Source organism: Gasterosteus aculeatus, chromosome 3 (genome assembly GCF_964276395.1).
Source record: "Gasterosteus aculeatus chromosome 3, fGasAcu3.hap1.1, whole genome shotgun sequence".
NCBI lineage: Eukaryota > Metazoa > Chordata > Actinopteri > Perciformes > Gasterosteidae > Gasterosteus > Gasterosteus aculeatus.
In genome coordinates this window covers 7,589,624-7,606,633 of record NC_135690.1, presented here as the reverse complement: position 1 = coordinate 7,606,633, position 17,010 = coordinate 7,589,624, and the positions used below count along the sequence as shown (strand labels likewise).

The 17,010-nt window shown below is 48.0% G+C and overlaps 1 protein-coding gene across 50 annotated transcripts in view; it reads right to left on the bottom strand.

Annotated features, from left to right (window-relative positions):
• The window catches only part of LOC120816067 (muscleblind-like protein 1), a 34,382-nt gene that overhangs the window by 16,495 nt on the left and 877 nt on the right, over window positions 1-17,010 (bottom strand). For 27 of the 50 annotated variants that reach the window (XM_040171348.2, XM_040171351.2, XM_040171355.2 and 24 more), the window contains exons 1-2: window positions 13,596-13,969; window positions 5,286-6,244 (exon numbers count right to left, since the gene is read on the bottom strand). The exons of 1 other annotated variant lie outside the window; for it this stretch is intronic. In XM_040171348.2, coding sequence (XP_040027282.1) covers window positions 5,286-5,459 — 174 coding nt within the window. In that variant the 5' untranslated portion in view covers window positions 5,460-6,244; window positions 13,596-13,969. Of the gene's footprint in view, window positions 1-5,285; window positions 6,245-6,618; window positions 6,853-12,633; window positions 12,930-13,595; window positions 14,115-17,010 lie in introns of those variants that run through there. 22 more of the 50 variants (XM_078099386.1, XM_078099393.1, XM_078099390.1 and 19 more) reach the window with 9 other exon arrangements.

Genomic DNA, 17,010 nt, shown 5'->3' with positions numbered 1-17,010 from the left:
GTTGGACGGGACCAGACGCTGGGACTTTGAGGAGGAATGCACTAGAAGGGTCAGCCATCGGCGATGTCACTCCTCGATTTGCCCGACACATCCTACCGCGTATGGCCGCTGTTTTTACGTTCCGCCATTAGGAGAAGGTTGACTATTAGACAGCTGGAGAAAGGGAGGATCAGCGTGAGGAGGCGTTGAGAGAGTTGAGACAAAATGAGCAGCTCTGCCCTCGAGCTCTCCTCCTCCTCCTCTCCCACCTGTCTAATGGGAGGATAATGGCAGAGCTGACAGAAGGGTTCGCAGGTAAGGGAAGGCAATGAAAAAGCTGACGAGAAAGAGGAGAGAGGAAGCATGTGACAGACGGAGATGGATAGAGGTTATCAGGCCTTATCAGTTACACGGCTGAAGGTGCATTGAGATTAAAACTGTGTCCTCCCCCGTTCCTCCGGGTTTTCTGCTTCCCACTTAAGTAGCTTTTAGGCTCCTTAGACTCCCTTAAAATCGGATTAAATTGTTTTCCTATGCTGTATTTGTGCCCATTTTTAAAGCAATATAAAGAAATGCAATTACATTGAGTAATTGATCTTCTGTTATATATTACGGACAGTTCGTAGTACTAAGCTGCACTTTAATGCTAAATTCCACATTGTCTGATACTTTGATATTCTGTGCTGGCTTGTTGTCTATTGCCTTTTATTGAAGCTTTCTGATGTTTACACAGACAGAAGAAATCAAAGCCAAGACTCGCCACGTCAACAACACCTGTTTTGTGGATTTGCTTCCTAAATAAAACGTTCCTGGTATTAAAACAAAGTTACGTGGGTTTGAACGATGTTTGGCTGCATTGTGGTTCTGCAATATGAACTTAAAGCATGATTGAGTGTTCAAATATTTGTCAATATTTGTTCAAACCTACGTCGCTACGGTTGTACAGTATGTCTGAGAGAGAGAGAGAGAGAGAGGCTAGAGAATTGATCATTGTATCAGTTGCGTTATAAAGGGGTCCAGTGTGGCGGGAGGGACAGGGACGGCTGACACTGAGAAGAAAAGACCATTGTTGCTGATCTTCCGTCACATAGGCTCACAGAGAAGACGCACAGCTAAACAGATCCGACAAGGATGCACACACAATGGAAGGAGCAGACCTAAGAAGTGTGTGAGTGTGTGTGCGGCCCTAGATTACACACACACACACACACACACACACACACACACACAGCGGTCCAAACACGGATCCCTCGAGCATGAAAGTGACAAAGACGTAAGAATAAACCAATCAAAGCCAGGACACAGAGACGTAACGAATCCTTCTTGCTGCACCAAAAATCCCCGGCGATGCGAGCGGGGAGCGCCGAGCGCCGCCAGGCCGACGCCGCTGCGATAGGAATAACTCTATTCTGGTAAAAGCTGAATGTAATGGATGACTGACTCCAAACCGTGTTAATTTAAAAGGAGAGACACTTTCATTTTGAACGCACACAGATATCCCATTAAAAACCCAATTAGGGGCATCGTATGCAGAGGGGCCGTGAAACCGCGTCTGAACCGCACCTGGACCTGAGGTCACCTCAGTGCTGCTCATAACCACACACCTCCAACCTGAAAATACATCTGTCTTGGTCAGATTCAGGTGCCATCACACTGTGCACATTGTAACGGCGAGGTAAACATGGTTAAAAATAAATGCTCCGAAAAATGAGACCATCAAACCAAATATGGTTGTTTTTTTTAAAGAAATGACGGAAAAGAACCGTTGCCTCTACGTGGCCATGTGCAGCGTGTCCTTTAATGCAGCGTGTGACAGCAGAGCTCAATACACATTCGTCGGCTAATATTTACCTCACATACATGTCTGGCCACCTATCTCTCAGTGAGTGTGTGTGTGTGTGTGTGTGTGTGTGTGTGTGTGTCTAACCTTACTGTACTCCCACTGCACATAAACATGCTGTCAAGATCGGATCAGCAAAACTCGAGGCGATTGATAGCAATGCGAGGCAACGAGAGACAGAGAGAGATAAAAAAGCGATGACATCCCGCCCTCTGCTCTGCAGGAATGTAATCTTGGCTAAAGACCGCGTGGTAACACAAAGAAACCCGCTGCAACAGCACAACTGACACCGACACACACATGACCGCGCACATGTGTTTGTCCTCGTTTTCCCAGAACACAGACATGATCTCAGGCTGGCAGGTAGACACAGTACAAGGTCTATGCTGGCTATTTATGTTTGTGTACTCAAACATCCATGTCAGAAGGATAGCACTTTTTATGACACAGACAGCTGTGTTGGGGGTAAACACCTCCTGCACCTAGGTTCACACAAGGTCAGTGGACCCCTCAGCCCATAAACTACTGCTAGATGAGATTATGTGTGTATGTGTGTGGGTGCGCGCACTTGTGAACCACCCTGTCCAGGGATGGGTGTGGCCTGAAGTAAATGAGGCGAAAACCAGACTGAGCAGGAAATCAAGCCGAAGGAGTAACCAAACTGGGAGGAGAATGAAAACAAGCAGCGGCGGACTAGAATAGGCTTGCACCAAATGAAAGTGGGATGGTACAGTACTTGAAATAAAGCTGGCAGCTTACCCACGTGTGGGTGTGGTGGAGCTGCAGGGTAACAGTCCATTAACGGCAGAGAGTAACCTATATCCTCTCTGACTCATCCTAGTACAAACTAATGGGGCACGTAGCATTCTGCGTTCTGACTCTTAAGTAGTCGAGTTTAGCGTTTGCGACTACTGAGCAGTAGGTTACTTCCTCAACATATTATTACACCTCACAAGCTCTCGGCGCAGTTTGGCGGTGCTCAAAGGCTTTTTCCACTTGCTCCAACGGTTAGAGCCGATCTGAATACTTAGGAAAGACCGATTTAGAATGAGCGTGCGCTCGGATGTTAATCATTGATAGTTAAAAGTTACAAAGCCGGCTTTAAGTCTGGGAGCTGTGGCAGCCACTGTCCTTCTCCAAATATTTACTCTGCTTCGGCATAGCTGGGCCGCCTGCGCAGCGCCAAACCGATCCACAGGCAACCGAGCGGGCCGCACTCTTGAGGTCGGGGAGCACGGGTCGAAGGCCAGCGAACACCCACGCGCGCACGTTGCACGGAGACGTGCACGCCACTTTGTTTCAAGTCCGCGTCCTAGATGGAAACTTTGGTGCAGAATGATCGTCTAGCTTGGGGGTAGATCATCCACTTCGGATTACAGCCGAGAACGTCCTTTGTTGTGCAATAATATTCCCTGCTCGAACTCACTATGCATTGACTCGACATGGTTTTCTGTGTGTGTGGGCCCCATGAAAAAAAGGAGGTCGGGGAGAGAGAGACAGAGAGAGAGGCGCTGCTGGGGAAATGGCCGGGTTTGGGTGTGACCTGCTGAGCTATGCACTGGTGATCATGTGAGACCTGTTCTAATTATACACAGCCGATCTTCTCTCATGGGCAGAAAGCGTGCGCACGTGTCCAAGACGATGCGGTGTGCGCGCACGTATGTGTCTTTGGGCGCACGGGTAACGGGGAGGGATGTGGCTTCAAGTGGCAATGACTAAGTTGAGAACTTTATCTCATTTGAACCAATGAACGTGGGTGAAAAGTAAAATGGGACATTCAGTGTTTCTGGGTCAATGTGACAGGAAATATTAACAATATTGTGAATGGGTATGTTTGTACTTCTTATGTAGTTCTTATCCTGCCTATACATTCTCCTTTTCTCTCTCTCTCTCTCTCTCCCCCCCCAATGCGGGTTTAAGAAGCCTGCTCTGTTTTTCATTACCAGTGGAAAAAATGGGGCGCACGGTTAAAAAAAAGTATCGCACATCGTCATTAACACACAAGTCCTAGTGGAAAATGAGTCCAAACTACTAAAATAGGCCCCTTGGTTCCCTCAAAAGCCCTTCATATTTCTGCGAGCTACTCTTTTCCAGGAGTTGACCTTTACCTCAGTGTGAATGAGATTTTAAACAGAAGTTCACAAACAAAGATCCTTCTGCCTGTGGATAAACGCTCTGCTGTGCAGACAGTGACTGTCTACATATGGGAGCCATGACATCTAGATCTCAGTGGCTCAGTGTCTTACAGCATTATTCTAGTTTGTTACTACTTGAACATGAATTCTGTAATATCCCTTGACACAGCGATATCACTTCAACATGGTCTAACGGGAAACTAAATAAGCATTCAGCAGATGTGGTCGGATCACAGGTGGAACCGACTTCTTTACGAGAAGAGAGGGAGTCTTATTGTGGGAATCTCCAGAGATTAGAATGATTGACAAAGGACGAAGGGCTCAAGACGAAATACGCAATAATGACTTATTTTGCTTTGTGACATGCACATCGTGAGGAGTCTTGGGTAGAGTTCAGCCAGGCCGTGACAATGTTCCTCTGTCCACATCGCCTCCAAACCCTCGACTCACACACATGCGGCTGATCCTAAACCTCACGCTGCCAATGACCACGAGTCACCAGTGTCTGCAGGGTGACAACACAAACAGAAAACACAAACTCTCTCTGCGTGTGTGTGTGTCAACGCTGGAAACTTTGGGTGGAGGTCCGCCCATCGCTAGAGATCTTATGCTCCGATAAAAAGACAGATTGTGAAAGACAGAGAGGAAGAAGAAGAGGTGTTTGCTTCTTTGCCGCTGTCTGCAGCGGAAACAGTGAGAGTGAGTGAGAGCTACGCGGCGATGCTACGCCACCGTTCCTCTCTAGCTGCTGAAAAGTGTTCAAGGCATCCATATGGGTTTGTACATGACACAGCCAATTCATCTGTGCTTTCCTGTTCAAACGCCAGCACACAGCAGTGGGTTTCACCTGCAGGGGCACGGTGCTGATTTAGTCTCTAGTGTTGTTTGTGTACGGTGCAGTCAGTCAGAAATGTGACTCCTAAATGACTGCTGGAATAAGTGCAGTAAACACGCGGCAAACACTTCAGCGTCTCCTACAAATTCCACAGTGCAGTGTTACAGACGCCTGACTTCTGCTTCCTGAATCTGAAAAGGCTGCTACTCCCCCCTCCCCTCTGTGCCGTTGATCACATGTTCCAGTCACCTGACCAGAAATAGGTGGGATCAATGAGAGCACATGCTGTATCCAGATGGTGCGCCCTGAAAGGACACAGTCTTTAGGAAACTGCTATTTCCAGTGTGCATTTTCTCCATCTGTCAGACCGCAGTTCACAGCATCTTATCTGTTAGACAACATGTGTGTGTGTGTGTGTGTGTGTGTGTGTGTGTGTGTGTGTGTGTGTCTGATATCTGACCTCCAGACTTCCTGTTCTCCACTTCTCCTTTCTTACCTTGAGCGAGTCGAAGCACGCGATGACCCGACCGTTGTCCACCTGACAGCTCTTGGCCGGATGAGCGAACTTGCACTCCTGGTCGGAGCGGGAGCACGTGCCCCTTTGGAACTCCCGGCATACCTCAAGCGTCAGCCACTTTGTGTCGCGGATGTGTGCCATGTTCATTGCCATGGCAACACGCTGGCAATCGGTATTCCGAGCTGAAATCTGTTCAAGCGCGAATAAAGTACCTCTATTGTTTTAATCCAAAAATAAGTTATTTCTCTGAATCTGTTGTGAGAGTCTGTGCCGTTGAAAGGAATCGATTGAAAGGGCTCCTTTTTTCCGTGAAGTGAAATGTTGCAGGACGAATGTTATTGGAATCTTTCCCAATCAATCAACCACAGCAGGCACGTTTGTATCCGAGAGACGGGGTCAGCTTAACAACGGAGGTGGTGCCGCTCGTGGCCCGACTTTGCTCGCACGACCAACTCACCTCTAGCATTCATAAGCCAAGGAGGCAAACAGCCGCACAGGGCGAGAGCCCTCTGGTTAGATGCAGTGAAGCAGGCAACAAGGGTGACAGTCTGGGTATAGCCTGCTACCGGAAGGACCGAGCGCAGGCCTTGTGGGTTGAAGGCAAAGGTTAAAAGGCAAGGTGGGTGAGATGCTGCGTGGTGCGTTGGAGCTGCTGTGGTAAGGCTGGTCGGCTGGTGGCGGGCCGATGGCAGAGCCGAGGCGGGAGGCCCCCTGCTGCGAGGAGTGGGTGTGTGGGTGGGTGGGTGGATAGATGGACGAGCAGGTCGGAGCGTAGGCCGCGATGTGGATTTTTTGCCGCTGTCCTTGTACTCGTGTTACCGTGGCAGCAAGCGAGCGCGGCGGGGGGGTGGAGAGGGTGGGAGGGGGGGGAGGAGGGGTGGAGCTTCAGCTGTAGAAGCAGGTCAAAGCTGCAGCAGACATCAGGGAAGGCACTTCCTCTGGGGAGAGAGATAGAAAGAGAGAGAGAGAGAAAGCGATTAGGGCGGACGATACACATCCAAAGAAAACATTCAGGTTTATCACTCCTTCGTTTATCTTTCATAGGAGGCTCTGACCTGCAGCATTTTTCAATATGCTGCTAAGCACTGTGGGAACTAAGAATATGTAAAAATGTTAGAAACGGAGGGGTGTCAGCTAAAACAAACAGAACTTTCACTCGCCCGGCGCTCTGAACACACATGGCGTGCACACACACTCATCTGGCCACGCTACACACACACACACACACATACATACACAAAGCAGCTATTCACAATCTTTCCACCTCTTCTGGTCAACGCAGGAAAATATGCTCAAATCCCGTATCACTTACAGTGGAGTCCAGCAAAGCCCGCCATTGCAAATGTGTTCAGAGGTGAAGTAAAAGGAAGAGAGTGAAAGCAGAGGGGAAGTCGAGGCAGGGCAGGAGGGAGAAGCAGTTAGTCATTTCCCTTCTTGCAAAGCGGTGTGAGAGCGGGGACCAATGAGAGCTTGCGTAGTTGCAGCAACATTCTGGGCTAAGCGCCAGGTGAGAACAGGGGGAGGAGCAAAGAGGAGGCCGACCTGCCTGGTGCTGGAGAGAGAGAGAGAGAGAGAGAGAGAGAGAGAGAGAGAGAGAGACACACACACACACACACACACACGTTTAAAAAATAATTCGACTTGCTATTTCTATGACTACCTGCCATCTCGTGAACAAATACGTGAAAGATCGGGGACAGTATTATTGTCCATAAACTCCTTTCTAAATAAAATGCTAAAAAAGCTATATATATTTTTTTATTTTTTGATATTTCTTTAGGGTTTTTTGGGTGAATCCATTGTACGGGTTTGCTGGGGGGAATTTGAAGGATTGGGCCCCCGTGGGCCCAGTCGGCTCTTATCGCTCAGGCAGGGTAACTCACCACACCCTGTGTCGAGAAATCACCCAGAACACCATGTGCACCTTCAGCAATGCTCTGAAGAGCTTCTAGCTTTACAGCACTGCAACACGCTGTATCAGAGCCCTGCAGCCCTACGGACCAGATCACGATGACCCAGCCTCATGGATATACGTTACAGAGTGAAGGGCGGGCTGTGGGTGAGGTAGGGGGAAGGGGAGCTTAGTTTCACCTTGGGTGACCCCTACGATTGCAAAAGTAGCATTACTGCTACAAGTGACCTTTGGATTGAAAGCATAATCATGACACAAACCCTACTACTGCCAAACCCCCACATACAGTACAAATGTGCCATATGATGGACTTTCCATGGTAGACGATATCAATTTGACAAAGTGCACCCAGAATTAATTTCATGTTTCGTTTGTTTTGAAAGTAAATTCCCTAATTTTATCTTCATTGCTGTGAAAAATGCAGAGTCAGCCAAGTCTTATCTCTCCATGTAACCCTGTATGCCCTTCGATGATATTATTTTGATGTTGATATTACGCATGTTCATTGCCATGGCTGAGTCGGTAGGGCTCATGGCAGCCCACTTTAACTTCCCAAATAGACTTAAGTTCAGGTGAGCAAGGATCAACTGGGACCTCCTCAGACTGACCCTTAGCCACAGCTCGACAGGATTTCGTTGGGTGGAAGACCGATATCCTAAAATGTTTGAAATTCAAGGTGCCGCAAGCTGTCTTCAATCAAATGAGAGAATGTGATGACTTGATGCAGGAAAACGGAGCAAAACGCCCCCAACCTTCCCCCCGGTATTCTGTCTGGCTGCCTAATCGGTTTCTATGGTTTCTATTAGAGCCAGATGAGCACATATCTGTGAGAGACAGACAATGTGGTACGGTATGAGACAGTGCCAGAGATAATGAGAGCTCATTATGATCTATCATGTCTGGACATGGGTGTCCTTCCCCTATTGATTTCTTCATCTGTACGGTCTCTCCTGTCAGTATGCCACTCCCTTTATCTAATTCCACTTAGCGGTTGGTGCTCTTTGTGCCCGTGGCATCCATTTCAAATAGATGACTTATAAATGCCATCTACTTATCTTCTCTAACGACAGGATTGAAACTGCGTTAACCCAGCGCGTGCTTCTCCACATTGGTTCTAGAGTTCCCTCAACCCTCCCCAACTCCGCCCATGCCTGTGCGCCCTGGTTGTGACGGTCTGGCCTGCGTTCCCGTCCAGCATCCTCAGCAGCACTACCTCAGATTCCAAGGTCTCACAAGCTGGTGCAAGGTCGACCACACCGGAGAGAGGGAAGATGGCGAAAGAGAGACAGAGGAGGAGCGAGGGAGAGGGAGAGAGAGAGAGAGAGAGAGAACTCAAACGGACGGATACTTCCTTTCGACCTTTAGGACACGTGGCAGAAAGCACTACATGGCTGCAAGAAGGGAAAGTGTGTCTTCAATATCAGCAGGCAAGCCGCCGCAGCTCGCGGCCACGTGACACTACCGTACGCCTAAACGGCACAAACGGTTTCCGGCTAAGAAAAGCCAGCCGTCATTTACTTTCTCTTGCGCGTGAGTCACAAGACACATCTGTTCCCAAACGAACAAGACACTGTCGAAAAACACTCGTTTAACCTCCAATGAAAGCGCAAACTATGCATGACTGCCACGGATTTGGACGGTGGGCTGTGATGGTGACGCACGGACGTTAGGACACAGGGAGCTGTTCCCTGTATGAAGGCATGTCTCGACTGATTGAAAGTCAGAGCTATAAAACCAACATGCTCGTTTCTAACCTGGTTTGGTCTAGAAGGCTAAATGCTACGGGCGGGTTTGCAGTAATGGTACCTCAGAAATGAGGGAGTGGCACATTATTAGTCTAGTTTAGAATGTTTCAACACCACAGATCACAAGGGTTTAGAAACTTAATTGATGCACCAGGAGCAGAGCTTAAGGCAAAATGCTACGCTGAAGTTGTAAAATTTGATATGGCAACCTAACTAACAAACCACAGCTCCCAGCCGGAGCTCCTGTTCCCAGCTTTGACTGCAGAGAAAGAGCCGCCCGTCTCTCTTGGCTTGCGGCTGTTTGGTAAAAGGAGCGGTTTCAGCATATTGACAGAGGTGGAGTCAGGGTGACAGTGTGCTAAGACAGGTCGTCTGAGTGGAAGGACGCTCGAGGAAATGCAACACCACAAGACTCACTCCTGCTGCTCCACGTGTTTCGAATATAGCATGTCCATATTGCCCTCATTGACCTTGCATTGATACTCGTGCATGTTCGACTCGCTCTTAATGGTTAATACACAATTGATCTATACTTAAGCGTAGTTTGTTATCATTGGACTGGCTGTGTCTGTCAATTCTAGCTAATTTGAGTAACAACCATTGTTGCTATTGCTATTGACCTCCTTGTTGTCATCGCTATCAAGTCATGATACTACACTTGAATATTAGTTTAACTGACTTTTCCCCCCAAATTAAATAAAGTAGAAGGCAAGGAACGCACAACAAACAATGCCTATTGATTTCTCTGAGACAAACCTCTGAGAAACAATCACATCTCTTGTTTAGTATACATGGACAGAGCCGTCACACACACACACACACACACACACTAACCTATACAAACACACAAACCGCTATGCGTCCTGACAGAGGGTGTTCTTAAGCTGTGGTGAATATCTGAGTGTTTGTGCAACACTGCATCTCTGTGTGCATGTTTGTGTGTGAGTTGTCATGCAGTCAATGAGGATAATGGCCGGCCTCATGGCTTAACGAGTGTCTCGTTGGCTCACAGTTATGTTGTCTGTGTCAATGTGCCGGGGCAGAGGAAGGCTGCTTTCCACATACGCAGGCAGGTTACACATTCTAGGAAAACCTGAATCATTGAGAGGAGAAAACCTGAAAATACCAGGAGTGAATGGTTGGAGGAGCACTTATCATTTGACCATTTGCACTAGGGGTGTAACGATTCATTTTAACAACGATTCGATTCGAACCGCGATTCATGGTTGCCGATTCGATTCATGGACGATCTGGGTTAATTTAGAACGATTCGATTCAGTGACTTGAAATCGATTCACTGACTTTACTGGACAGTGCAGGCAAAGTTTCTGAGATCCCTGTTGTTTCTTGTAAGGAAATCAGGTTTAAATTAATTATGGATATTATAAACAAGCAAACAACAATTAATGGCAAATGTATTAACCTTTTATTTGAATCAAGTGCCATTTTCCATGTAAACATTACACAATAATTACACAATGTTTGGATCAATTTACAGAACCCCGGATTTTCAACCACATTGTAGGGTCGCATGTCTTTACAGATAAACTCTGCAATTGTTTCTGTGATGTTGAGTTTGGTGCTGGCGAGGCCTGAGGTGTCTGCAGAGCTACCTGCTGCTGCTGCAGCGGTGACGCTGCTAGAGGTCCTGACTGTCGCCGTTGTTTAGTCCCACGGCGCCTTAGTAGATGGCCGGAAAGATTCGTTGTGTTTCCGTGGTTTTTTATTTGGCTTCTACATATTCTACAAACAGCGACCGACTTATTTAGAACACCTCCGTGTTTGCAAAAGCCAAAATGTTTCCACGCGCTGGATCGATAAGTTGGTTTGTAAATGTCTCGCTGTTGTTCCGAGTTTCGCGCGGCTGCCGCTGCGTACTGATGACGTCACAGACAGGCAGACTGAATCGAGTAACGTTTAACGTGTCTAAAGTGCTAAAAAACAAACAAACAAACACACATCCATACGTTTTGTACAGTTTCCAAGTATCGATACAATCGATTATGTACCATTTCAATCGATTTGTAATCGATATATGTCGTCCGGAATGCCGATTTGCGGAGCACAGATTGATTCAGTTGGATCGCAGGAATATAAATCGATTAATCGATTCAGTGAATGAATCGTTACACCCCTAATTTGCACAGAATGGTTTCATTCCTGGGCTACGCTACACTTCCTCTATCTTCAGGCGATGTGCCTTGTGGTTGGAGTGTACACTAGACATGTTGGGTTTTGGCTTCTTTACCACTACATTACGTAAGTTATCTGTATGATCTTCAGTTAGTCATGAATCATTTACATGGTGGACCAGCGACACTAACGTACCAGCAACATCTACCCGTCTGTGATGGGACCTGCCTCGAATACGCCGAGGCCAACGGGCCCGGGGGAGGTCACAATGACGGAGACAAAGGAAGGGACTGTGAGAGAGAGAGTATGGGTGACTATCAGGGCAGGGGTGTCTCATTAAATGTTGCGGCCACCATCTCTGCTCCAAAGATGGAGAGGTTTTGAGCTGTCACGGCTACACGCAAGAGCTCACGCCACCGAGGTGAAGAAAAACAAGGACTTGTGTTGAGGCTCGAGCAAAAACGAAATAACGACACTTGTCACTGGCTGCAGGCTGTGCTGCCCGCTCTGCTTGTTGTCACTGTTGTGTGGTCAGGTGGAAACTTCCTTTGTTACTTTATATACCGCAATGCATGAGAAACACTTTACGAAAAGAGTAGAAAGCTACTGTGTCTCTGACATCGGTTGAAGGCAATTCGTTTGAGCTCAGCTCAAAGTGAAGGTGTCTCGCTGAGCAGAAGCCGTGTTGAACTGTTGCTCAGAGGGGCTTGAAATGTGGTCATAACACAGTAGGAACATACAAACGAGCCCTCGTGTAACAAAGGCTTAACTTGTCAGCTAAGATTCAACCATGCATGTAATCCTGTCCGTAGGGCAGATCCTAGTTCAACGTAAATAATGAGCAATTTGCACCTCAGTTCATACACATCAATACGGAGAGAGAGAGCGATATCCTCCTCGACATTATTAGCCATAATCTTCGCATCGACAACGGCAGCACCTCCCTCAAGCGTCTGCTAGTCAGAAATTGACAGTCTACACACAGCAAAGTGTCCACGGGGGGACTTCAGAAAGTCTCAACAATGCAATCTGCCACACATCTGTCTGTGTTGTGCATGCTTGCATGTGTGTGTGCGCTACTGTCTGAGCCACCCTGAATCCCCCTAAGTCACAACAACAACATTCCTCATCATCGCCACAACCACAGCACCAGGAGGAAGCGCAGAGCGGCGAGGGGGAGGAGGGTCGAGGTGGCGAGGAGAGGGACAAAGAAAGAGGCGAGAGACCGAAGGCTAAAGTTTAAAGCTCTGGAGATCCTATGGCTTTTGCGTGCCATATGAATTTGACCGGAAACACGCCTGGTTTTTATTCGGTTTCTGGACTCTCCGAAAGAATAAATGCCTGGGAAAAAACATCGAAACGGTTGCTCTGGTCAGAGAGTCAGATAATATCGCACGTAAGAAAAAACACTTTCAGTCCGTTAATCTTCGCTTGATCCTGGGAGCCAAACCAAACTTAACTCACGAAAGAAAGAAAAACATTACAGGGCAATCTCACATTATCTCCTAAAGCCGTAATAAAGTACAAAACTACTTACTTCCACTCCGGTTACTAGAATAATAAAATCCCTTTATTTACTGGTTCTCATTAACCCCGTCTCTCTCGTTCTTCCCCCTCTTTCTTTCTGTCGTCAACTTTCTTCCTCTCTCTCAGTTACTCCCCCTCTGTCAGACACATGAAAACACTCACTTAGTCACACACACACACACACACACAAACTAAAGTACACAATCCCAAAGACAGAGTCACCCTCTCAAACTCTCTTGCCTGCCGCGACCCGGAATGCCTGGCAACATCCAACTGTACTGAAATACTGTGCTCACCATATAAGGTAGCAGCAGCCTCACATGTCACACGTAATTTACATGCGGCGGGGCGGGTAGTTTGCCCCGCACAGCACACGCGCATGCAAAGCCACGCTTGCCCCTTCACACTGACGCAGCAGGCGAGGGGAGAGGTACGGGAGGGAATCCGATTTGACCATCCTCCTTGTTAACCAAGCCCTGCAGGATAACTCCTAACATGTCCAACGTTGAGTCAGACGGGGGGAATGAAAGCTGAGTGGGCGATCTATTGATCCTCTTCACTGCTTCCTGGAACAACCATGGCCCTCCAAACACACACACACACCAGCACATTTTTCTTGTTAACTAGCGCTACCCTGAGGAAGTAGCTATTGTGCGACAGTCCGCTTTGAGCCAAGAATGCACCTTGGCTGTGTGTCCACGTTTTTGTACGTGCACGTGTGTGTGTGTCCTCATATATCTATAAAACAAGCCGTAACAAATCAAGGTTAACCCTGTGGCCCACATACTGAACACACGCACACACACACACACACACACACACACACACACAAGCGACACTAAAGCAAACAATCTCCGTTTCTCTTCATATGTTCCTCTGCACAGGCGCTTACTTTGGAAAGTAAAGACTGCAGCACACACAAGCGGAAATACCTAGATAAACAAGGAGGAGGGTTATGAACCGATCTCTTACCTCTCACATTGCTCTCCGGTCTGTGCCCGTGTGTCTGTGTGTTCGCTTCCGCGTGCCGATTGACTCTGTGTTTATGCGTGTGTTCAGACAGGCCGCGACAGCAGACCCCCAGGCACCGGCTGGACCATTCTCGGGCAGGCAGGCAGAGCGCAGCAAGGCAGAGCGACTGGCAGAAGACAGGCGAGCGAGTGAATCGGCAGCAAATGAGTAAAAGGAGCTGTGCGGAGTCGAGCACCACAGGGAGAGAGGGGGGAGAGAGAGAGAGAGAGAGAGAGAGAGAGAGAGAGAGGGCGAGGAGTGTTTGTCTGTGTGATTTTCTGTGCTTGTGTGCGTGAGTGTGTGTGTGTACGTTGCAGCATTGGCTGCGTGCGCTTGTGTCTCCCCTCCCCTGCGTCCTGAAGTGGCTGTACTGAGCCGCGCTGAGACGGGCTGAGCCGTGTCTCTACTGACTCACCAGCCTCTGGATCGTCCGTCTGCCGCCCGAGGAAAGGGGTGCTCGCTGGGTGGCAGTAGCAACAGCTGGGGAGGAGGAGGAGGAGAAAGAAGAAGAAGAAGAAGAGGAGGAGGAGGGAGCCCTGACTGCACAGGGCATAGAGATTCTGCAGTCCCCGTTCCCTCCCTCTCTCTCTTCTTCGCTGAAGGCTGGTCACGCCCCCCCCAAAAACAACACCAGGAAGTGCTCGTTCAGTTTGAGCAACACTGCCCTTGCTTATCCAGTGAATACTGAGGAAGGGGAGAGAGGAGAGAGAGAGGGAGGGAGGAAGGAAACAATTGGGAGAGTATAGCAAGAGCATGAAGACAAGAGAAAAGAAGGAAAATCAACAGAATCTGAAATAAAAGCCGGCACAGGGAAATTAGATATCGCCTAAAAGGAAAGAGTGAGCCAGAAAAAAAAAGGATTTAATGATGTAACGAGTTAGCAGAAAAACGGCAGCTGGATCGCATGAACAGATTTAGTTGTGTGGAGAAAAGAATTTATGGAAAGGATTTGTACAGGAGTCGGTCTGGCTTATGTCAGGATCCACTCCTCTGCTGCGGCATGCAACCCTCGCACACCTACGCTCAGCCCCACACTCCCACAGCTCTCTGCCACACCAGAAGGCAGGACACACCGAGCAGCCCTGAATCAAATTGGACTGCAGGAGAAAGTGGCCATACACCCAGAACAACACATAGTGTGACAATATTCTGGAAATGCTGATTGAAAAAGATGCACGCAGAGCGATTCGGCAGTGGATGAGCCCCATATTGTAAAAAAAAAAAAAAAAGCCTAGACGAGACAAACGTTGGAAAACTTTCCCGTGTTGCTGTTGACTCGAGGCATCCGCCGCCATAACCCTTTTGCATCCATAGGAAAGCCAGAGAGCTTGCTTTGGACCTCATGCTGCAATATCCGGTAGCCATGGAGATGGCGGGCCTTGGCATCGGCAGGAATCTTTTCAGATTTTGAGCCGTGTGCCGACGCCAAGTTCTCTGTCTGATCCTGTATATGGTCTATGACTCACTTCATTTCACCGGGATCAAGGAGAAAGTGCTTTGTGCATAATGCTGCCTGAACTGAACAAAGAGGCCTCGAAATGTATTTTCATTTGCAAAGAGAGAAAACTCCCCACACCGCAGCTGAAAAAGAAACCTAGAGGACCCTGTGCATATAATATTGCTAGAGCCAAAGTGATCTCCTATGTCCAATTGTCCCAGCCGTCTGTGAGTCCCACCCCTTCCTTCTCTCTCTGCGACACTGTTTATTGCTGCACAGCTCTTTTGGTGATAAGTTATCTCTAATTTACACAGCAGGTCTATAAACCCCAGGTGACAATCTGTGGTGGAGCCCACAGCTGCAGTGCTAACCATTTATCTAGACAATATTCTGGTGCAATGTGGCCATGTCTTCAGAGTGGACCGAAAAACACAATGCACATAAGCCAGACAACCGGAAGTCACGGTGCTATTTTTCTATGTTGATCAAATTTTGATCGGCCGTGCCATTATTAGCTACACCAGCAAAGTGCATGACCTTGTCTATTTCCAACTACCTTTGTCTAGCGATAGCCGCAGATCTATTTCCAGCCGTGTAAGAGGCCATGCTAGAACTCAACATGGTGTATGTTCGATAAGCGGACCCATCGCTCCGACTGCGATTAAATGGAAAGCAGCGGGTCAACCTAACCTCCAAACGGAGCCTCGCATGGGCCGTAATGAAGAAACACGGTGATTGATGGTGTCGGGGTTCAACGGGGGACGTGCTGGCCACGCCTCCCAAGGTCTGGGCTTTCTGCAAAACTCCGACACTGACAAGGAATTTCCCCTCTGCAGAATGAGTGAGCGCCAGGGCTTCTGCTCCGCTCCGTGTCTGCGTCTTTCTTTAACTCCTGTGCTCTGATGGGCCACATTTCCAATTCATCATCATTCTTCGTACGCTGTGTTCTCAATGAGTCTGTGTTTTCAGCACTTTGTCTCACTTAAAGCCACTGAATTTCCCCTGAACAACCACAGTCATTTGTCTATTAGTCACAACCGGAGGATCCATAGTTCCAATCGGAGGTATGAATATAAAGCCGGTTTTGCAGCTGCCAGATGGTTTGCGCATTCAGCTCTGCGAGTTTTATTCCGCATATAATCTGATCAAATGTACAACAGGGGCCTCTTTATCCTTATTTTAGTGTGATTTGTTTCTGTCTTTGGAGTGAAACAAGTCGTGCATTTTAACGTGTGTGTCACAGATAAGAAGATGGCAGGACCGTTTTGTGACCGTTGTCCTTTGTGTGATGTTGATGAAGGCAGAGGGCTGAATAAGAATGAGCTAATCACAACCGGAATCAACACTGTGGGGTCGAGTAAACTGTTCACATACGTAACCAACTGAAAACAGGAAGGGGTGCGTGTGTGTACGTGGTGTAGATGAAGGGGAATTCACAGATCGAGATCAGTGGACTAGTCATTGGAAGGAAGTCTGAGAAATAATCTTGATATTTTAGCAAATAGATGTTGCATCGGTAATGATGATTCTTATTCTTATCTTTCTTCGGCCTTTCTAAGTCCTACAAATGTAAGTACGCTGCTGTATTGCTAAAGAATAGATTCGAATTTTACAAGGAAGCTCAGAAAATTCAAGAAACCCTCTCACACACTGCTCTGCACAGATCACATGGAACCTAAACCAACAGTCTGGCAAGGATGACCCCTCTGCAAGCCAACCAATCCTAAATCCTCACCTCCGTCAACCCTTAACCCCCCCCCTTGATGAATGCAACTTTCCACCTTTAAGCTTCCCTATCATCTCAGTGCTTTGCTATTTCCCAGGACTCCGCAAATGTGACTGGCTGCCTGACGCAAACTCTCACTGCACCGAGGAAATGTCCCAGAGCTTTTGTGTGCCAAGCTGTGACGGCTCATCTATCACTGAGGCCGCAAATAC